Consider the following 22577-nt stretch of genomic DNA (forward strand, 5'->3'; position numbering starts at 1 on the left):
TATGATTTTTTAATTATTTATTTTTATTATTGCAAGTATGATTATTTAAAAATTGATTATATTCAAGATAATAAATAAAATGGACCTCATGGATTACCCTCTTTGCAGAACACACATGCCACCACCAAGCACAAAAATTTATCCATTAAATTTTTTTATTAGATTAATTAATAAATATATTAACACGCTTTATTAAAGAAAATATGAATTTTTATTTTTTAATTTTCATCTTAGCTGTTTGTGAATAAATTAAACCATGTTTTTGAGTAATGAAAAGCTTTAAAAACATGTTGATAGTGTGTCATAACAAAAGCTAAAATAATAACAAATAAAATTACCAATTTAATTGGGTAGTCATTGTAGATTTATTGGTAATCATTATGGCTTTTGTCTCGCTTGATCAACAACCACCAACTCATATCAGATTGATTGTTTTTTACTGCTTTACTTTTGTACTTGACTTGTTACAAAAACTATCAAATACATTTAATATTTTTGTTCAACACATTTGATTAACACTGTTTATTTTAACACGACAATGATTCTATTTATTTTATTAACAAATTTGATAATACGTAAGTTCAAATATTAATTTTGTATTATATAATTTTAAAAAACAATTTGTATTTTTATTTTTTATATTTATTATAATAGATGTTAGAATTGATGGAAAAATAATTGAGACATTTGAACATAATGGAGATAATAATGTTGAATTTTTTATTGTTGGTAAAAGAGTACCTTGGAGTAGAGCAAAATTATCATGTTCAAATTATGATAATGAGTTTGATACAAATTCAAAAAGTCAATTGGCATCATTAGAAAATGAAACAATACAAAATTGGCTTGCAAAAATGCTTGCTGATTCTGACAACAGTATGTTTTTAAACCAAAAAAATTTAAATAAAATAATTAATTTGATATATTTAATAATTTTAATATTTAGGATATGATGAACTTTGGGTTGATGCCAAAAGAAATAGTATTAATTCAAGTTGGACATGGACAGAAAGTAATACAACAATAAATAATTCAATTATTTTAGAAAATAAACAAAATTGGTACAAAGGTCATCAAAAAACTCAAGAAAATTGTTTAACATTTGCTAGACGTGGTCATGATTTACCATCATTATCATCATCAGATTGTCATGAAGGAAAACCTTTTCTTTGTATTAGAACAAGTACGTATTAAAAAAAATTATATTATATATATTTAAATGTTTATAATTATTAAAATTTATTGCTTATTAGAAAAAGAAAAAAGTAAAATAGTTGAAGGTATAAGTGTATATGTTGATGGATATAATTATACTCTTTATGGAGTTGATGGACAAACTATTGATGAGGCAAATTTTGTATCAACTGGAGTTGGAAAAATAAATGGAGGTGGTGTTAAATGGATAAATGCTAGATTAGAATGTAGAAAAAGAGGACAACATTTAGCTATGATATTGTCTAATGAAGCTGCACTGGTTATTGCAAATGCTATGCTTCGTAGTAGACCTTGTATTTATATTTTTATAATGCTATTTTTTTTTTTTTCTAATAAATTGTATGAAAATTAATTAATATTTAATGTTTATTTAGCTTTAGAAAATGCATGGCTAGGTGGACATAGTGAGGATGGAAAAACTTGGGTTTGGTCAGGAACAGATCAATTGTTACCATCAAAAAAATCTAAAACAACAAATTATCCACCTTGGTTGACAAATCATCCTCGTTCAATATCAGCTATTGATGAATTTAGTGAAACAAAATCTTCTTGTCTTGTTTTAGATCGTCATCTTTGTCCTGAAAATATTAGTCCAGTATTTTTAGATATTGATTGTGAAAAAAAAAGACCTTTTATTTGTCAACATGGTATTTAAAAAAAAAATAAAACTCACTGTAATGATTTTTTATTTATCTAATTATTATTGTTTTTTTTTTTTTTTTTTTTATAAATAGATGTTCCAGAAATGAGTTCTCACAATAATATTGCACGTTCAATACAACAAGCAAGTAGTATTTTAGAATTTTCAATTGAAAAAATGACTTGGCAAGAGGGTAAAAATTATTGTAAAAAAAATAATGGAAAAGTTGCAACAATTTTCGATGATGAAACATTATTCAATGTTCTTAAAAGAATGACAGAACTTCGTATGTTTTATTTTATATTTTATTTTGATTAAAGGTATTATTATTTAATTGTCGTTTTTTTTATTTTCAAAATAGACTTAGAGCACGTATGGATTGGTGGAAAAACAGAGGCAACATCTGATCCAAGTGTATGGAAATGGATGGACGAAGATGGTCGTGAATTATCAAGAAATCAGTTGGGTGGTTCAGTATCATGGTGTCTTGGAACAGATCAAAATTCATTTTTTAAACCAGAACCAAATTATTGTTTAAATCTTGATCGTGAAGCTCATGGTTTACCATTATTTTATGGATTACCATGTGAATCAACTCGTCAACGTGTTATTTGTCAAATTCCAAAAACTGAAACATCAACAATATTATCAACAACTGATGATACATTACATGTCAATACTGATGTTTCAAAAAATCATACAATTGTTATTGAAGAAGAAATTAATCATGAAAATAAAACAAATATTAATGAAGGTAAGTTTATAAATTATACAACTATTAATGGATCGTCAGTTGGCAGGAGAAGTAATCAACTTATTAAAAATGAAGATATAAAATTCAAGAATGAAACAAGTGATAAAAATAAAAAAGTTAAATTTTCTGATCTTGATGAAGATACACAAAAATTATTAATAAATAGTGGCTATAATTTAACAAGTAATGAATATATACTTGGAATTGAAATTGAAGTTGTTGATGATACTCCTCATGATGATTGAAAAATTATATTTTTGTAAAAATATACATATTTTAAACTCAACACATTATTCATCTTTTTTTATATACCTATATATTTAATTATTTTTTATTTCAGATTCTTAATTAGTACAATGGAATTGGATGAAAAATTGGACATCATCAGGCTGATTTAATTTAACTTTTTTTTTTTTTTCATTTAAATAACAATAGTAAAATAAATATTTTAATATATATATTTTTTTTTGTTATTATGATTTTATTTAAATGTTATTTTATAATTTATTCATTCAAATAAAAATATTATGTCAATATTTTTAAGTATTGACTAAAGTTAAACACAAAAAATATAAAATATTTATTTAATTTATTTTTAAGATGAAAGAAAAAAAAAAAACTGTCAACAGTTTATAATTTTTATTAATAATATATTAATAAAAATTCAATTGTTTTTTGTTTGACATATTATTAAAAATTTTTAATTCAATAAAATAATAATTTTTTGAATAAAGCAGATAAATTTGCATAAGAAAATATTTAAAACAAAAATTCTATGAGTTTATTATATTATAACAATAATTAAAATATTAATTTTACTTATAAAAATTATCTATTTTATCATAATGAAAAATAAATAAATATCATAGATTATTATTTATTCATTTTTTTAAAAAAAAAACTTTTTATTTATCTTTTGTAAAATAATTATTATTTGACTAAACTCAACATTAAATGACGTATCATAAATCATTCTCTTTTACTTAGCCTACAGATGTTCAAGTATATCATATTTAATAACATTTTTTATAAAAATATTATGTCTTGGAATTATTAGGAGCTTTATTATCTATAATCTGCTGATAATAATTCAGAATAGGCACTTGTTATTCAAGACACTCATTGATTGTGTCATTGATATTGAAAAAAAAAAAGAAGAAAAAAAAAACAAAAAACATATCAATGCACTGTACTTTTTTTTAGTCAACAATTTATAAATCTCGTTTAAAATCTAAGAGTCTTAATATTTCACTTGTTTAATTAATAGTGAAATGTATTATTTTTTTATTCGCAGTCATTTTGTCAAATATATTTTCTCATTATTTTTTTTTTTTTTTGAACTGATTATTACTGAATAAATTATTATACAATTTGTCTTGCAATATTAAAATCAAATTAAACAAGCGGAAGACTTTAATTTTTAATTTTTCTTTTTATCTATATAACATGGAATAAGTTTTTAATTAAAAAAATATGGAAATCTATATAAACTGTTAATTGTGGAATGAATTTAATAAGTGAAATAATTGGACATAAAGTTATCAAATAATTTAAGGCACTTTTATTTATAAAAAGATATTAAAAAAATATGTTTGATTATTTATTAAAAAAAAAAATTATTCAATCAAACTTTATGCCCATTTATTTTATATTTATTATTTGAATTTGTTTTTCTTTTTTTTTTCATGTAAGTAATATAAAACCCTAGGTACTTGGGTTGATAAAAAATAATAATTTCAAGAAGAGAAAATTAAAAAAACAAAAAGTGATAAATAAAAAACAAACAAAAAAAAAAATACTAATAAAGAATAAAAATATTATTTGCCTATGGGGCTAATGGTTTTATTAGATATGTGCAGGTTCAACATAATTTGCTGGTAGCATTCCATGACGACCAGTTCGTTGAACAACTCCAGTCATCCAGCCTTCATCAATTGCTGTGCAATTTACAATTAAATCACCATCAGAAAAGCTTACCTCATCAACATCTTGTGCTTCATAATCATAAAGAGCTCGATATACTCGCTAAAAAAAAAAAAGCAAATGAAATATTTATTAAATTTATTGATTGATTGAAAAAATTTAATGACAAAAAATAATTATAAATACCAGTGTATTTGCAGGTGGTGGTGGTGGTGGTAATGGTTGCTGATGTTGAGGCATATGATTATTAATATTATTATTAATATTATTACTATTATTATAACTATTATTATTATTCATTGATGGTGTTAATGATCCATAATATTCATTGACTGGATCAATATCAGCAACAGATCCAATTTTCCTTGTTGGTGGATTTGTGACTGAAATATATATTTTTTTTGTTATCAATCAAGATAAAAATAATATTGAAGAATGATGATAAAACAAAAGAAAAAAAAGATAAGCTTGATTTACCTGCACCCTTGTCACTTGTATAAATGACTGTTGTTGCTCCTTGTCTACTACTAGAATAAGGACTAGGTCTTGTTTCTGTTAGTGGATCATAATCAGCAATTCTACCAGGTGTTCTTTGTACAGGACTTGCTGTTCTAACAACTTGTGGTGTATTTGCATTTGCATTAACATTAACATTTGCATTAATATTTGCATTTATATTTGCATTTTGATTTATTCGAGTTGCTGGTGATATTGTACCATCCGTAAATTCAACATACTCTAAATTAACAAAGCCAAAAAATAATAATTTAGCAACTTTTTCTACATTTTTTTTTTTTTTTCCTAATTACAAACTACATTCATATACTACACAAAGAAATATTTTAAATAATAATAATTTACATTTAAATTAGTCAATAGAGACAATTTAAGAAGTAATAAATTTTGATTTTAATGCTTGTTAAAACAATAATTATGATTGACATTGATTATTTTATTAATGTATGTATATATATATGAAAAAAAATAATTTAATAATTACCTATTTGTTCACCATTTTCACCGGATATTGTTCTCTTTTGTTCCATTATAGCTTTTTTTTGTAATTCACCATGATAAGCAACATTTGATATTATCTTGCTATTTTGTTTAATTCTCAATGTTTCAGGATCATCAGCAACTTGAGTAAATTTACCCTTAGCTTTTTCAAATTCTGCATGATATTTAACATTACTTTGAATTTTTGTATTTTCAGCTATACGTTTTAATTCTGGTGTTTCTGCCATTGTTGTTGCTTTTGCCTTTGGTATATGTCTGTAAATTTTTTTTATGAATAATTATTTATTTATCTAAAAAATACATGTATATACAAATAGCAAATAAACATAATATTTCTTGGAAATTTGATAATAATCTATTTAACCTCGACCATAATCTGTAAATACTTTGAGTCAAATAACGTTACTTTTGAAGCCTTAATATTACTGTGATTATGTTTAAAATAAAAAAAAAAAACATACTTAAACAAATAAATCCAATGATCTTGTATAGATAAATTTTCTCGTCATCACATTGTCATATTGATTGACTAAATTAAATTAGAATAATAGAATAAAAAAAAAAATTCATTGATATTTAATTTTAATGATTCTATATTAATATTAATTTTAAATATTTCATTCAAGTATTGCCCGTATCATAATTAATCTATTTTTATATTTAACAATCTATGCATCAATTTAAAAAGTTATTTTTATTTAAAACATCATACAGAAACTTCCGGAGTTAAAACACATGTATAATGATCATGATGATGATAATGATGATGGAGGCTTGGCTGTTGCAGCCATGTATTCCAAGAATATTATAAAAACTGATAAAAAAAATTTAATGCATCAATCAATATAAATAAAAAAAAATGTGTCAAATATCAAATAAGATAAATAACAAAAAAAAAAAAATAAAACTATCAACAATATTTAATTATGGAAATAAATATTTTACAATAAACTATTTATTATTATTTTTTTTTAAATGGTATTTAGTCTTTAACTTGTGACTCATAACTTGTATCATCATTTTATTTTCATTCTCATTTACCACGCATACATACAAATAAGGTAATGAATTTAATTTTTTATTATAAATTTTTTTTTTTTTCTTTTTCAATGACTCAAAGTATTTAAAAAAAAAAATAATAAAATGACCCAAATAAATATATAAAAATATTTAAAAAATTTACTTTAAGCAAGTGTTATTTGTAACGAGAGTATCACAAAAAAATACTAATTGTCTTTACGTATTTTTTCCTCGGCACTCGTTTATTAAAATATTCATGTCTCGTTCATTTTATTGTAATTAATTATTTCGTAACATTAATTACATGTTTTTTAAAAATGAACGTTAAGAAATTATTTTTTTTATATTCTATATAATTTGTATTTAGAAATAATTCTATTCAAGTTAATCAAAAGTATTAAATATTTTTTTCTATGTAATTTTTTTTATAAATAATTATTAAAAATTCTGGGATAAATTATTTTTAACAAATAATTACGGTATCAAGATGTTACTGGATTTTTGGGATTTCTTTTTACATAAAACTTTTTACGTACAATAATTTCTACAATAATTAATTTATCGAAATTAACTTACGCTTCACAGAATGGCTGTTTATTAAATCCCTTGTATGTTCGCATATTCAAGGTCATTCCACATTCGAAGCACTTGAAGCATTGTTTGTGCCAAGTCTGTAAATAAATAATTTTTTATGTTTATTAATTAATATAACAAGTGTTTATTGATTAAATATATAACATTATTAACATCTATTAGATTGTATTTTTAACAAATACAAAATAAAAATATAAAACAATTTATAGCATTTTTATTAATATAATTTTGAATAAATGAAATACCCAGTTGTATAATTATCATTATTTTTTTAAATACTCAATTCAAGTTAATTCATGATAATTAAGATATTTTTTTTATTGTTTTTTTTCTCTAAGATTATGATGAATTCTTGGGCTTAAATTTGATTGATAAATTGCATAAATAACATGATGATATAAATATACATAAATTTATAGAGTTATTTTAATATCAAAGTTAAATTTTAAATAAATAAAATGACAAATATCAATCGAGAGTGAAAGTGACAATGGTGCGAGTTTGTTGAGCTACTGATTCGCACGCTTTTTTTTTTTGTCTCTTTTAAATTTTTCCAATCTTGTTTAGAGCAATGACACTTATCAACTTCCGTTTTATTTATTATTTAATAATCCTTAACAATATAATAACAATAATAAAAAAAGTAAACATTTCTTATCAATTCTTTGGATGATAACAAAATAAAAAAAAGATGATGATAATAAACAAAAAAAAAATAAACAAGTAATATTAATGAATGAAAAATAATTATAATTTATTTATTATTCATACCTGTGACGTAACTAGGAATCAAATACACACACACAACAGGATGTAAATTCCCTGGGTATTTCACATTCATTGTAATAATAAAAAAAAAATAAGAATTTTAAAATTCAAGCGAAAAAAAAATAAGCAACAATTAATTGTGATATCATCGTTATTTAATTTGTAATAATAAAAAATATATATCCAAGTTTGTAAATAATGTATTTGGTAATAATTTATGAGAAATATAAATATTAATTTCAACATATTTTTCAGGGCAATTATGTTAACACCTCAAGTAGATAAAACATATTAAACATACGATTTAAGTAAACAAGTCAGCATAATAACATAAGCCACAACATGACAAACAAAAATTGCAAATAATTATTAATAATTTTGATATCATGATGTTGAAAAATAAAAAATTAATTATACTAAAATACAATATAACAATATTGATTATACGAGATTAAAATAGTAATATTATTTACTTTTTTTTAAAAATCATTTTCCAGGAAATTGGATGTGAAATTTGAGCACAAAGTCGAAACATAATCATATGGACCTAATGAATCATGGACCAGTAGCATCTTCCATGATTTTTTTTTTTATTTTCTCATATTCCTTTCAAAGAAATAATATAATTTTAATACGGACGTTGAATATCATCTCTCTTTTACGGATGCTACACAGAGAGAGAGTAAAACGGCACATCTGCCCACGCATCATCATAATTTTCGTTTAAATTCAAAGTGTTAAAAAATATAAAATAAAAATTTAAGTTAAATGATTTTTTAAATAATATAAAATATACATAACCATAATAAATAATTCTATCATCGTCATCAGAACAAATAAAGAGAAATTAAAAGTAACAAAAACTTAATGATAAATTAAGTAACAATAATTTCCTATCGAAACACGTTTGTACTTATTCGAAATAATAAAAAAAATCATATGAAAAAACATCAGCACGTGTATAAAAGTATTTAATAACAATATATATAAAATATATATATTTAATTTTTTCTCTCTTAAACTCTCTCATTGATGTGTGGTATTGTCTCATTCCATTCATTCTTGACATCATTTACTTGTGGCCATGAGAGAAATAAGTAAGATCAACGAAACAAAGCGATTTTGCTCGTTTCTTCCGCTCATGTTTTTTTTTTTTTTTTTAATTTTATTTTGTTTTTATAATTTTTTTTTTCTCTCTGCTTACATTTTTTTTTTTTTTTTCATTTGATTTTTTACCTTTCTCTTCCACCTGAGATGATGATAAGATGGTAGAATAAAATTTTAGCCAAAGCGTGACGATGAAATGGCCGAGAGGTTATTAAAAGGACGAGAAAAAAAAAATAATTTAACTTTAATAATAATATTTATTACTTCAAGTTTTGAAATATATCTTTCTTCAATATTTACCGGTTTTTATTTACTATTATTATTGTTGTTATATATTACTTTTTAATAAATTTCGTTGAGATACATTCCAGATGGATATTTTTAAGCTAAAAATATTGATGATTTTTTAAATTTATTAAATAATATTGAATGCTGTATTGTTGTGTTAACTGTGAGAATAATAATTGAATTAATATGAATGTATTATTAATGAATAATTGTATGTTATTATATTGAGATTTAAGACGCACCTTGTCCAGACATTTAAGCTCCTCGATCGGATAAACCGTTTTCTCGCATCTTGCACACGTCTTGTTCATTTTTTCTTTAATTTTTAGATACTCTTTGGTATCTATTTATTTATTAATTTGTTTATTCCTTTGAAAGTGTTATCCGTTGATGATGGAAACTTCACAGCAGCACATTTAATCACTTTAATATATCACTGTTTTTTTTTAAATATTTTTAAACTATATTATTTTGGCACTAGTTATATTAATTATTTTAAAATTTTTAAAACAAACGCAACAAATTAATTAATTAATACAGAATGTACACGAGTCATGAGCGCTGGATTCTGGAACCGCACTAGCCCAGTTTTATTCATGGAAAAAAAAAAAAAAAAAAAGAGAGTATACATTTCCCTCTCTCTACCACTCTCTCAACAAGTGTGACGTAAAAAAATGGCGACTTAATAACTTTATTAGTCAAATGACATACTTTTTTTTTTAAATACTATTATTTATATATTCTTTGTAATTTATTAATTAATTTTATTGTTGATTAATTTTTAAATTAATGCTAATTAACAAAACTTTTAAATAATTAGTTTTTTTTAAATTGTTACTGGAATTTCAAGTGAACGCCATCTGTTTATGACAAGAAGAAATTTTTTCTACTTATCGACAAAATAATAGTCGGTAATTTTTTAGCTAGATGGCGTGACGAATTTACTAATCGACCATTTTAAATTTTTTCTACTTATCGACAATATTAGTCGGTAATTTTTTAGATAGATGGCGCGTTGAATTTTTGTGAAATCCAAAATGGCCGCGACTTTGTTAAAGTAAAAACGTGTGTCGTTCAGTGTCGTGACTTTTTACACTTATTTTTGCAATAATAATTGTTAAGTAATTATAAATTGTTGTTAAATCAATTAATTGAAGTGTTCTAAACAGTTTGTGATATAAATTATTGCTGACTTTTGTGAAATTCGGCCAAAATTAATGGACACGTCATCGGCGTCTTAGTTGACAAAAGCAAACCTGAATTTGTTAAATAACAGACAAATTAAGACAAATGGTATGTAAATATCGTGTTATTTTATTGTTATTAATTATTTAATGCATAAAAAAACATAATTACGTAGTTTTTATTAATAATTATGTATAAAAAAAATTTATTATTTGAGGTTAGGTTGTCATTGTTGATAGAGACAAAGAAATGATCAATTTATTTATAAATATTTATGGATATTTGGTATATATGGCATTGTTGTAGCATCCTTGTTGTATAATAATGGTTTTTTTATTAACAACAATCAGGAAAATATGAAATATTTTAATATGAATTTTTCTTTTGTTGAGGTCTTTGTCAGTTTTTATTGTCAGTGTCAAGTGTTCATTTATTGACTTTTTAGGCTCATTTTTTTACTGTCTATTTGTTGTTATATTATTTATTTATCTATTTATTGTATATTTGATATTTATTTATTTGTTTAATTATATGATACTGAACTTGACTGCATTTCTATTTTTATGAAACTTTATATTGACATTCGTTGTTGTAAAATGAAGTAATTTTTAAAATTAAATTGTCAACAAGTCGATCATGAACAGCTCTAAAGAAAGTGTTGTTGTTGTTGTTGTTGTTGTTTTTTTTTTTTTTTTTTTAAGTTTTATCGATAAAAAATTTAATTTTTAATATTTTTTTATTGAAAAAATATATTATATCATAGGATGTAAATCTAGAGCTCGAAAAAGGTTTTTTTTTTAAATCAAAAACATTATATTAAATTTAAAAAAGTGATGCATTTTTTCTTTTAAATATTATCAATTATTTGTAAAATGTTCATCAATGGATATCTCACTTAATATTAACATTAAAAAAACAATAATAATCAATTTTTTTTAATCGTGACGTCATTTTTTTGTTGTAATAGATAAAAATAATAAAAATGTTGAAAAAATAAAAAAAAATATACATCACCTCTAGTACTTTTTAAGACAAAAATTATCATATAATTATTGTTTTTCTAATGTCAATATTAAGTGAGATATCCATTGATGAACATTTTATAAATAATTGAAAAAAAAAATAATTATTAGAATTTAAAAAAAAAATAAAATGCATCACTTTTTTAAATTTTAGAGTAATTTAATATAATGTTTTTGATTAAAAAAAAAACTTTTTATGAGCTCTAGATTTACATATGAATTTTTTTTCAAAAAAAAAATAATAAAAATTAAATTTTTTATCAATAATACTTAAAAAAAAAAAAAACAACAACAACAACAACAACAACACACCTTCTTTAGAGCTGTTCATGATCGACTTTTGACAATTAAATTTTAAAAATTACTTCATTTTACAACAACGTTTGTCAATATAAAGTTTTATTAAAATAGAAATGCAGTTAAGTTCAGTGTCATTAATTATTATTTATGAATTTATTTACCATAAGTTCAATAATATTACTTACATCACTCTTTTTTTTTGTCATTATTTACTCCAGTTTTAAAATTATTTATAACATAATGTTCATTTAATTTTTTTAATGTTTACAGATACCAAAAATTGTGGCTTAAACGACTAATGCGTTAATGTAATTCATCAAAGACAATTATTAAAACTGGGATAAAAAAAAACGGTGACTAAGTTGGTTTGTCATTGGAGCCAAAATCATACTTAGTGAATTATTTAATATGATTTTATGAGAAAAGTTTATCTTTCTAAAAAATTGAAAACATTTATGACATAGTGCTAGTGTTATTGATTTTTATGCTCTTTTAAATGTACCACTTATTGTTGTTATTGGTAAACATTTACTTGTTTTTGTTGAGCTCTATCAATGTTTATTAAAACTGTCTTTGATAAGCTGCTGTTGCTCACACATCACAATTGAACCACATGTTGCTGTTTAGAGTTTCAAGAATGAACCGTCTCTTTTGAAAAGAATGTAAAAAATATTCTCAACAGTCAGCTTGAGATCCTAGACAAATTGATAGATCATCATAATCTATTTTGTCCACCACATGTCTCATCGCCATATTTATATTTTGTGGAGGGAAAAATTATGTCCAGGTGAATAAAGGTTATGTGTTTGTTCTAAAAGTGTTTGTCAATATACTACTTAACATTACAAGTGAAATATAAATTAATAATAAATATAATTAATATAATTTTTTTAAGTTAAAATAAATAACAATAAAGTGAATAATAATTTAAATATTTAAGTATTATTAAAATTAATTTGTTGTGATCAACAATGGGTGACTTTCATTCTCCAATGCGTACAATTTCTCCAAATTCAAGGTAATATTTAAATTAAATAACTAAATATAAATAATAATTCTAAATTAATTTGTTAAATTTATTTATTATAGAATTTTATCTCCAAAACCACAAGTACAACAAACTCTGGATCTTCGACAGACTCAAAACAAAGCACGTTCAAGTTTTACCTGGTTTTTTGTAAATAGCTCGCTTCTTGGTGTACTAGTCTTTGACATGTATGTAACATAATTATTTAAATATTTAAATATATATATATTCTAAATTATAAATATATTATTACAGAGTTTATGGTGGTGCTGCATATAGACCATTTATTTGGATTGAATGGTTTTTTGCATTGATATTTGCTTTAAATGCAATTTATCATATTGTTCGTTACTTTATTGCAACACTAAGTTTACGACCAATAACTTTGAGTACAAATCAAAAAAAGTTATTAGGTATTAAAGATGATGATCCATTTTTTAAAGTTGGTAATTTAGTACAAAAATCACCAGAACCAGTAGCAGTTAATCACATACCATCCATGAATCTTAGTCGTCGTTCAATTGGATCACCAAGTCTCAGTGAAAGTAAAACATATTCAGCAAGTCCATTTTGTAAATATACTAGTTCAACTCCACCAAGAACTATTAATTCATCACCAAATAGTTCATTTAATAAATCATTAAATACTTCAATGAATGGTAGTTTAACTGGTGAAGGACTTATTCAAGATGAAAGTGAATTAGAAAGTTATTTAAAAGATATAAGTGATCGTGAAAGAAAAACTTCACATTCAACAAATATTGATGCACCATCAAATTTATTAAGTTCATTTTGGTCACATCCAGCAACTAGAACACCTGGTGAAGTATCACCAATGCTTAGACGATGTGCTTATCAACTTGCTCCAACTATTGGTAATTTAATTTGTTTTATTTTATTTTTTCTATTTTTGATTGTTAATTAATTTAATGTTTTATGCTTATTTTTTAAGACAAAACAAAATCTTCAAGTCCTGGTACTGAAGAGGGTATTTCACCACGTGGATTTTATGGTGCTACTGATGTTTGGAGAAAATACAGAGTTGAACCAAATAAAGTTAATCAATGGACTGCAAATCTTCGAATGGTATGTAATTCAATTAAAACTATATACAATTTTTTTTTATAATAATTTAAATTTTATTTATTTTTAGTGGATTAGTACAACAGTTGTTGAACGTGTAGCAACAGAAATTGATAATGTATCTGCAGCATTAATTCGTCAAGGTTTAAGTGATTCACAACCAGGTCATGTTGGTCTTGAAAGATTAAGAAAACTTGGTCAATCACAATTTCTTGTTGCTGCAATACCAACATTACCAACATTAGTACAATTTCTTGAATTATGTAACAATCAAGATTATCTTGTTAAAAGAATTAAAGTATTAGCTAAAGGTGGATCAATGAGTGAATTTAAATGGAACAGTGGTGGATCACACAATGGAAAACCATGGGACACTAGTTTACCAACAGATACAGCTGTAAATATTTAATTTAAATTATTTAAGTATCAATTAATTAATTACTAATAAATAAATGTATTATTTTTAGATTATAATGCATCTATTTTCATCATATATGGATACACAATTAGAAGCACCACTTGATCAACCAGATGCAAGAACATTTACATCTCGTTATATGGCTAAAAATGGTACTGAATTACCAAGAAATAAAGGACCTGTTATTGTTTGTCAATCAACAAATCCACCAAATTATTGTCTTGCTCTTACTGGTGATTCACTTCCTGCTGATTATGAAGAAATTCCAAGGGTAAATAAATTATTTTATTTATTTAATATATTTTATTTTTCCTATTTAATATGTGTTTTTAATTTTTCAATTATTAATTTCAGGGTCGCAACAACATGTTTCATACACTTTTATTATTTTTATATATAATTAAAACAAGAGATCATGGTATGCTGGGAAGAGTTAATTTAGGAATGTCAGGAGTTAATGTACTTTGGGTCATCGAAGCATAATTAATTAGATTTTTTCATTTATTAATTCTGTGATGATTATTTTTGTGTGAATATTATTTAAATAATCATAATAATTTATAAATTTACAATAAATTATTATGATTATGAAAAAAAAACGTAACAAATAGATAATAAAATTTATAAAAAAAAAACTTGTCAAACATATATCCACTCAACTTGTATATTATTTTTATATGTAAAATATAAAATCAAGATTAATGTCATTGATAATCATGTTTTTTAAAAAAAAGTAAACAACATTGCTCTGATAATAAATCACAATGACATATACTTAATTTTAATATTTAATAAGTTTTGTTGTTTGCGTGTTGTACTTGAAGTAACTATCTCATATTTAATATTCAGTTTGACATTGTTCGTTGAACGTAATCAAAACTGTTATATTTTTTTCAGTCATTGTCATGTTTTTTTTTTTTTTTATGATTTAAAAATCAATTAATAATGATTGAAATAATGCAGCATGATAAACCAGAGATTAAGACATTTAAAAGTCAATTGTTATTTAAAATGAAAAAACAAGCTGAAGAATTTTGTGTTAATACTGGTCTTCATGGCTACAAATATATTGGCTATAATCGTCGAACAAAATTTGAAAGGTATATATCAAAAAATCAATATGTAATTTTATTAATTTGTTTATTTTTTTTAGAACTTTATGGGGAATAACAGTGTTTATTGCATTATCATGTGCATGTGTACTTATGCATACAGCATGGGAATATAATTCATCACGTTCAACACTAACTGTTATTAAAACAACTCATCGGGGAATATGGAATTATCCATTTCCCGCGGTTACTGTATGTAATCTCAACAGAATATCAGCAAAAAAAGCCAAACAATTTGTCAATACATTGTATGAAAAGATAGTTTAATAATTTTTAATAATTAATTTATTATTTATAATATTTTTAATTATTTAGAAATATTCCAAAAAATATAACACGTAATGGTGTTGTTCAACAATTGAGATATCTTTTGGCACTTTTTGATCCTGGTGTTTTTGATAACTTGGATAATATTCATCATCTTCAAAATTTATTGGACAATAATAATGTCACAGTTGTTGATGTCATGAGACAGGTAAATAATTTAAATTTATTTATCGTCAAAGAAAAAAATTAATTAATAATGAAATATATTTTTTTAGATAAGCCCAGATTGTTCAAGATTATTAATTGGTTGTAAATGGAAAGGAAATCAAGTTAATTGTGGAAAAATAATTAAACAAAGTTTATCAAGAGATGGCTTTTGTTGTAGTTTCAATTATACATCACCTTTTGATTCATCTGTGATTCAAAAGTTAATAATTATAGGTATATTATATTATTAAAAATATCTAAAGCTATTTTATTTTTTAGACAAAATTTTGAAAAAGTTACTTCTTGTGGATATCAAACTGGATTAACAATTGCAATTAATCCAGAACCTGATGATTATTTAGCACCATTATTAGGCTCTTATGGAGTTAAAGTAAGTTTAATTAATAAACGTTTTTATTTATTAATTTTATGTTATTTGTATTTATGAATTTTCAATAGATTCTTTTACATTTTCCATATAATTATCCTGATTACAATGCAGTTAGTAAATTGATAGGAATGGGTTATCAAGTATTTCTAAGTATTTCACCAACTGAAATATATTCAACACCAGCTGTTAGAAAGCTATCAATATCAAATAGAAAATGTCTTTTTCATGATGAAAATATAAACATGCCTGTTAATTCATCAAATATTGGTATGGAATTTTATCATTATTCATATATTAATTGTATGACTGCTTGTCGTGCTGAAGCAATTATATCAAAATGTGGATGTTTACCATTTTATTATGAACAAAAAAGTAATTGTATTTTTTATAAATAATATATTCAATATATTTATTTATTAATAAACAATTTTTAAAGGTACCAGAATATGTAATTTAACAGATGTCAAATGCTTGAAGGAAAATCGAGGTAACATAATTTTAATTTTATATTTTTAGAAATTAATTTATAATCTAATAAAATGAATATGATTTTAGATTTTTTTGATACATCATTTCCAGGATATGATTCAAAAATAAAAGTTACAAATGAATTGATTCAAAATACTGATCGACCATGTAATTGTCTACCAGATTGTACACTTTATCAATATGATATTGAAGATTCACAAGGTACTTTAAAGATGACAAAATCATATGCTGATGATCCATTTTTGTAAGTTGTTTATTAAATGTATTATTATTACCATAAATATAATTAAATTAATTATTTGCATAATTAATTTTATAGAAAAGATTTAAATATTACCAGTCAGAGTACTGTTCATATATTTTTTGCTGATTTAGTGTCACTTCAATATTGTCGAAATGTTTATTTCGATTGGCATAATTTATTTGGTAATATCAATTTTTTTTTTTCTATAATATAATTAGATAATAAATATGTAAAATTTTATTATTTAATTAATAGCTTCATTTGGAGGATTATTAGGATTATTTGCTGGATTTAGTTTAATGTCTGGTTGTGAGTTAATTTATTTTTTTATTATTCGAATAACTTCTGACAGTTGTATTAGAAATAAAAATAAACGTAAGTTTAATCATTAATATTTTAATTGACCAAAAAATTAATGATTAAATTATTATAATCATTAATAACAAAGTAAAAAAACAAAACAAATTATTCACATTTATTTTTCTATTCAAGCACATAATTTTAATTAAAATATTAATTGATTTATTTCGAAATGTATTATGATGATCACATCACATTAAACAATTAATAAATTAATTTTAAATTAAGGCAATTAATTATATTGTAATAAAATTAGTTTAAATAACATCAAGATAACGTCAAAATCTTTTATGCCAGCATTAACTAAACAATAATAACAACAATATAATCACGTGATCAAGTTCAATGATGAAGAAAATAAAAATAAAAACAGAAAAAAAAAAATATATTTGACGCCATTAGATTAAAGTTTCCCTCTCTTAGTGATGTATCATATGTATATAGTGTGTGAGTCACAGGAAACAAAGTTTATTAATTAACTTCGTGTAATTAAATTTTTGTATCGTTAGTTTTTGTTGGACATTTTGTTATTTGTACATTGTATGAACAATACAAATTGTACATATTAGCGCGAATTTCATTGACGCCATTGGAAAACAAATATAATAATTAAGTGTCGACACTACCACCACCACTATCACCACGAGTGATCAACATTCAACAGTCATTTGTCATTAAGAAAAAAAAACCTGTAGATTGTTAAAAGCAATAAATTAAATTGTTGACAATAAGTTAAATGATAAATAATAATAATTTTAGTAAATGTTAAAAATTATAAATTTATTGTTAAAGAATATTATTGACAGATGTTTATTATACAACGTTGAGATAAAATAGGTTTTTCTTTTTTTTGATTTTATCATGCCTTTGGCAAATGTAACTGTTCCTTGGAATCAACAACATGTAACTGACAAGGTATAATTAATATTGTTAATATTTATTTTTATTTTGTTAATTAAAATTTTTACATTTTATTTACAGCAAGGAACAGAAATTTTACCAGCAGAAATTCAAGAAGATACAATGATTGCTCATAGTTCAACAAATAATTCTAATAATAATAATAAAAAAAAAAATAATCATCAAAATGGTTCACAAATTGAATCACATGAAATTGAATTATGTGAACTTGTACGTGATGGTCATGAAAAAGCTGATCCAAGTCATTTTGATTTATTAAAAGTACTTGGACAGGGTTCATTTGGTAAAGTATTTCTTGTACGTAAAATTGTTGGTAAAGATAAAGGTACACTTTATGCTATGAAAGTATTAAAAAAAGCAACATTAAAAGTACGTGATCGTGTTAGAACTAAAATGGAAAGAAATATATTAGTTGATGTTGAACATCCATTTATTGTACGTTTACATTATGCATTTCAAACTGAAGGAAAATTATATTTAATACTTGATTTTTTACGTGGTGGTGATTTATTTTCACGTTTATCTAAAGAAGTTATGTTTACTGAGGAAGATGTTAAATTTTATTTAGCTGAATTAGCACTTGCATTGGATCATATACATAATCTTGGAATTATTTATCGTGATTTAAAACCAGAAAAGTAAGTATTTAAATTTTATCTTTTTACTATGTCATGATTATTAATAAAATTTGATGTTTTTTTTTTAGTATTTTACTTGATAGTAGTGGTCATATGTCACTGACTGATTTTGGATTAAGTAAACAACCACTTGATGATACAAAAACTTATTCATTTTGTGGTACTGTTGAATACATGGCACCAGAAGTTGTTAATCGTCATGGTCATTCATTTGCTGCTGATTGGTGGAGTTTTGGTGTTCTTATGTTTGAAATGTTAACTGGTGCATTACCATTTCAAGGACAAAATAGAAAAGAAACAATGGAACAAATATTAAAAGCAAAACTTGGTATGCCATATAATATATCACCAGATGCACAATCATTATTACGTATGTTATTTAAAAGAAATCCAGCAAATAGACTTGGAACAAATGGTATTGATGAAATTAAAAATCATTTATTTTTTTCATCAATTGATTGGAATGCATTATATAATAAACAAGTTATACCACCATTTAAACCAGCAGTTAGTCAAGAAGATGATGCATTTTATTTTGATACTGAATTTACATGTAAAACACCAAAAGATTCACCAGGTCTTCCACCAAGTGCAAATGCACATGAATTATTTCGTGGTTTTAGTTTTATTGCACCTGGTTTACTTGAACATAATAATAATTCATCTATTAAAAATAATACAAATGAATTATTATGTTTAAAAAATATAAATGAAAATCTTGTAAATACATTTCCAACATATATTAATTTAATACCAGTACGTGATGAATATGATTTTAAACATGAAATTGGACATGGTAGTTTTAGTACTGTTTATTTAGCAATACATAAAACAACTAAAACTGAATATGCTATTAAAGTTATTGAAAAATCAAAACGTGATCCAACTGAAGAAATTGAAATATTATTACGTTATGGTAGACATCCACATATTGTTACATTACGTGCTGTTCATGAAGATGAAAAATCAGCATATCTTGTATTAGAATTATTAAAAGGTGGTGAATTATTAGATCGTTTAGTTGAACGTAAAAATTTTAGTGAAAGAGAAGCATCTGAAGTAATATATACAATTGTTAGTGTTGTTTATTATTTACATGAAAATGGTGTTGTACATCGTGATTTAAAACCATCAAATATATTATATGGTAAACCTGGTGGTGATCCATCAACTTTATGTATATGTGATTTGGGTTTTGCAAAACAATTGAGAGCTGAAAATGGTTTATTAATGACACCATGTTATACAGCTAATTTTGTTGCACCAGAAGTATTAAAAAGACAAGGATATGATGCTGCTTGTGATATTTGGAGTCTTGGTGTATTATTATATATAATGCTTGCTGGTTATACACCATTTTCAAATAGTCCTGGTGATAGTGCTAATGAAATATTAGATCGTATTGGACCTGGTTATGTTGATGTTGAAACTGGTGTATGGACATGTATATCAAATGAGGCTAAAGAACTTGTTAAAAGAATGTTACATATTGATCCTCATAGAAGACCAAATGCTGCTGCTATATTAAAATATCCATGGATTGCAAATAGACATCGTCTTCCACAAAAAAATTTACCTGAAACAACAAGAGATATACAAAGTTTAAAGGTATTATTTTTTATTAATTTATTTAAATTATAATTATTATTTATTATTTGATATTTATTTATATAGACGTCAGTTGCTGCAACTTACAAGGCCATGTCAAATAGCCCTGGATTGCCTCATATTGGTCCAGTTGTCATGTCTGATTTGGCAAGACGTCGAACAATGGCTAAACCAAATCGCCCAACAATAGTTTAATTTAAATAAATATCGATTCTACGTGTGCCCATAATATTCAAGTATTTCAAATAATCATTTTTTATTCGTATTCATTCTAGTTGAAAGAAAAATATAAAAAAAACAAACACGCCAGTTCAAGAATAACCATAAGTGCATTAACAAAATCCATTTAAATGGCTCATAATCATCAAATATTAACAAATAGTAGTTTAAACATTTTTTTTTTTTTTTTTAATTTTAATTTATGTATATAATATACTTTACTTGTTAATTTTCAATGCAAGAAAATTGAGCTGCTATTTTCTGGCACTGTGCCAACGTAATATATTATATTTGGTTATTATTTCTTATTAGATTTTGTTTTTTTTTTTTTATGTTAATAATGAATTAATAATTATGCGTTTAGTCATTCCACTGTCGTTAAAAGAAAACAAAAATTATTCATGATAGAGAGATAGATAAAAATCTTGCCAAAGTTAATTGAGAAAATCCAGTTTTAAAAAACTGTTTATTCTCCAATTTGTTGCTGAATCGAAAAAAAAAAAAAAACGTAAAATAATATTATAAATTTATTATTTATATTTAATTTTATTCCAGTTATTTTATTTTTAATTATGCTTTTGCAATTAAAAGGTTCGATAATATAACTAAACATTGTTAAAAAATAATAAATTTTAAAAGTAAAAAGAAAACATTCTAAAAATTTAAATAATATTCAAAAAATAAATAAATTAATAAATAATAAAGATTATAAACATTTAAAATATAATTATATTAAATATTAAAAATTTTGTCATTTATGTAATTCGTCGAAAAAATACCTCGTTAGATTTTTAAAAAATGTATACACAATTATTCAAGGCCTTATGAATGCCCAAGTCAATGTTTATTAATTTAATTAGATAAAAATAATAACTGTAATTGACTGAATGGTTTGTAAAATATATTCATCGTGTCAATATATTATGTAAAAAAATGATTAACGATATTAATTAACATTATCAAGCATGTATCTGAATTATAAACAAAATATATGAAAAGAATATGATTATATATTTAAATATTGTCTGGAAATAAATAAAACAAGCAAAAAAATGACATTATATAAATTTGTTTAATTAATTATTGTTGTTGTTTTTTTTTAGACTTACCTCTTTTTATTTATAACTCCCTAATTTCTTTAAATAATTTTCAAATTTTCTATAGAAAAATTGAGGATTCGGAACAGGAATATAGAATAGGTGAAGAGGTATTTCGTATTTTATTTAAGTTACCTCTTTTCTTTTATAATTCCCTAATTTTTTAAAATAAATTTTAAATTTTCTATAGAAAATTTGAGGATTTTGAACAGGAATATAAAATAGGTGAAGAGGTATTTTGTATTTTATTTGACTTACCTCTTTTCTTTTATAATTCCCTAATTTTTTAAAATAAAATTTAAATTTTCTGTAGAAAATTTGAGGATTTTGAACAGGAATATAGAATAGGTGAAGAGGTATTTTGTATTTTATCTGAGTTACCTCTTTTCTTTTATAATTCCCTAATTTTTTTAAATAAATTTTAAATTTTCTATAGAAAATTTGAGGATTTTGAACAGGAATATAGAATAGCCGAAGAGGTATTTCGTATTTTATTTGAGTTACCTCTTCTCTTTTATGATTCCCTAATTTTTTTCAATAAATTTTAAATTTTCTATAGAAAATTTGAGGATTTTGAACAGGAATATAGAATAGGCAAAGAGGTATTTTGTATTTTATTTGAGCTACCTCTTTTCTTTTATGATTCCCTAATTTTTTTAAATA

At 23.4% G+C, this 22577-nt stretch overlaps 5 protein-coding genes across 6 annotated transcripts; 4 read left to right on the forward strand and 1 right to left on the reverse strand.

The window, feature by feature from the left end:
* Window position 1: 1 nt before the first annotated feature.
* On the forward strand, window positions 2–4476 carry LOC122855619 (macrophage mannose receptor 1-like). Of its 2 annotated transcripts, XM_044157136.1 has the most exons (8): window positions 3–575; window positions 655–876; window positions 947–1183; window positions 1254–1508; window positions 1590–1862; window positions 1950–2141; window positions 2217–2609; window positions 2950–4476. In XM_044157136.1, the coding sequence occupies exons 1-8, from the start codon at window positions 539–541 to the stop codon at window positions 2955–2957; spliced, it is 1617 nt and encodes a 538-aa protein (XP_044013071.1). In that variant the 5' UTR covers window positions 3–538; the 3' UTR covers window positions 2958–4476. The 2 variants fall into 2 exon arrangements, with proteins under 2 accessions (XP_044013063.1, XP_044013071.1); XM_044157128.1 differs by lacking the exon at window positions 2950–4476 and having other exon boundaries at window positions 2–575; window positions 2217–2908.
* Window positions 3604–9954, reverse strand: LOC122855910 (LIM and SH3 domain protein Lasp-like). The gene is made up of 6 exons (XM_044157602.1): window positions 9569–9954; window positions 7146–7240; window positions 5533–5804; window positions 5010–5270; window positions 4719–4915; window positions 3604–4634 (listed from the first exon to the last, which is right to left on the reverse strand). Exons 1-6 carry the CDS (start codon window positions 9635–9637, stop codon window positions 4455–4457), a joined length of 1074 nt encoding a protein of 357 aa, XP_044013537.1. The 5' UTR covers window positions 9638–9954; the 3' UTR covers window positions 3604–4454.
* A 420-nt stretch (window positions 9955–10374) lies between these two features.
* Window positions 10375–15067, forward strand: LOC122855673 (transmembrane protein 209). Its single transcript, XM_044157219.1, has 8 exons — window positions 10375–10619; window positions 12104–12851; window positions 12923–13048; window positions 13116–13735; window positions 13813–13946; window positions 14014–14340; window positions 14411–14632; window positions 14716–15067. Exons 2-8 carry the CDS (start codon window positions 12805–12807, stop codon window positions 14842–14844), a joined length of 1605 nt encoding a protein of 534 aa, XP_044013154.1. The 5' UTR covers window positions 10375–10619; window positions 12104–12804; the 3' UTR covers window positions 14845–15067.
* Window positions 15068–15398: 331 nt separating this feature from the next.
* Window positions 15399–18234, forward strand: LOC122860901 (sodium channel protein Nach-like). The gene is made up of 10 exons (XM_044164962.1): window positions 15399–15710; window positions 15787–15948; window positions 16016–16167; window positions 16227–16338; window positions 16407–16710; window positions 16775–16825; window positions 16894–17071; window positions 17147–17253; window positions 17327–17446; window positions 18224–18234. Exons 1-10 carry the CDS (start codon window positions 15567–15569, stop codon window positions 18232–18234), a joined length of 1341 nt encoding a protein of 446 aa, XP_044020897.1. The 5' UTR covers window positions 15399–15566.
* On the forward strand, window positions 17650–21888 carry LOC122855512 (ribosomal protein S6 kinase 2 beta). Its single transcript, XM_044156943.1, has 4 exons — window positions 17650–18346; window positions 18413–18990; window positions 19059–20598; window positions 20665–21888. The coding sequence occupies exons 1-4, from the start codon at window positions 18293–18295 to the stop codon at window positions 20791–20793; spliced, it is 2301 nt and encodes a 766-aa protein (XP_044012878.1). The 5' UTR covers window positions 17650–18292; the 3' UTR covers window positions 20794–21888.
* Window positions 21889–22577: the final 689 nt, after the last annotated feature.

This window comes from Aphidius gifuensis, linkage group LG1, assembly GCF_014905175.1.
Source record: "Aphidius gifuensis isolate YNYX2018 linkage group LG1, ASM1490517v1, whole genome shotgun sequence".
Lineage (NCBI taxonomy): Eukaryota > Metazoa > Arthropoda > Insecta > Hymenoptera > Braconidae > Aphidius > Aphidius gifuensis.

Excerpts from the sequence above, each read along its gene's own strand:
- LOC122855619 (XM_044157128.1), top strand. The coding sequence starts at position 539 with ATGATTCTATTTATTTTATTAACAAATTTGATAATAC. Across the intron at positions 877-946 it reads GCTTGCTGATTCTGACAACA|GATATGATGAACTTTGGGTT; the intron begins GTATGTTTTTAA and ends TTTAATATTTAG. Across the intron at positions 1,863-1,949 it reads ACCTTTTATTTGTCAACATG|ATGTTCCAGAAATGAGTTCT; the intron begins GTATTTAAAAAA and ends TTTTATAAATAG.
- LOC122855910 (XM_044157602.1), bottom strand. The coding sequence starts at position 9,637 with ATGAACAAGACGTGTGCAAGATGCGAGAAAACGGTTTATCCGATCGAG. Across the intron at positions 7,241-9,568 it reads AGCTTAAATGTCTGGACAAG|ACTTGGCACAAACAATGCTT; the intron begins GTGCGTCTTAAA and ends ATTTATTTACAG. Across the intron at positions 4,916-5,009 it reads TACAAGTGACAAGGGTGCAG|TCACAAATCCACCAACAAGG; the intron begins GTAAATCAAGCT and ends TATATATTTCAG.
- LOC122855673 (XM_044157219.1), top strand. The coding sequence starts at position 12,805 with ATGGGTGACTTTCATTCTCCAATGCGTACAATTTCTCCAAATTCAAG. Across the intron at positions 13,736-13,812 it reads TCAACTTGCTCCAACTATTG|ACAAAACAAAATCTTCAAGT; the intron begins GTAATTTAATTT and ends TTATTTTTTAAG. Across the intron at positions 14,633-14,715 it reads ATTATGAAGAAATTCCAAGG|GGTCGCAACAACATGTTTCA; the intron begins GTAAATAAATTA and ends TATTAATTTCAG.
- LOC122860901 (XM_044164962.1), top strand. The coding sequence starts at position 15,567 with ATGCATACAGCATGGGAATATAATTCATCACGTTCAACACTAACTGTT. Across the intron at positions 15,949-16,015 it reads TTGTTGATGTCATGAGACAG|ATAAGCCCAGATTGTTCAAG; the intron begins GTAAATAATTTA and ends ATATTTTTTTAG. Across the intron at positions 16,168-16,226 it reads GATTCATCTGTGATTCAAAA|ACAAAATTTTGAAAAAGTTA; the intron begins GTTAATAATTAT and ends TTTATTTTTTAG.
- LOC122855512 (XM_044156943.1), top strand. The coding sequence starts at position 18,293 with ATGCCTTTGGCAAATGTAACTGTTCCTTGGAATCAACAACATGTAACT. Across the intron at positions 18,347-18,412 it reads AACAACATGTAACTGACAAG|CAAGGAACAGAAATTTTACC; the intron begins GTATAATTAATA and ends TTTTATTTACAG. Across the intron at positions 18,991-19,058 it reads CGTGATTTAAAACCAGAAAA|TATTTTACTTGATAGTAGTG; the intron begins GTAAGTATTTAA and ends TTTTTTTTTTAG.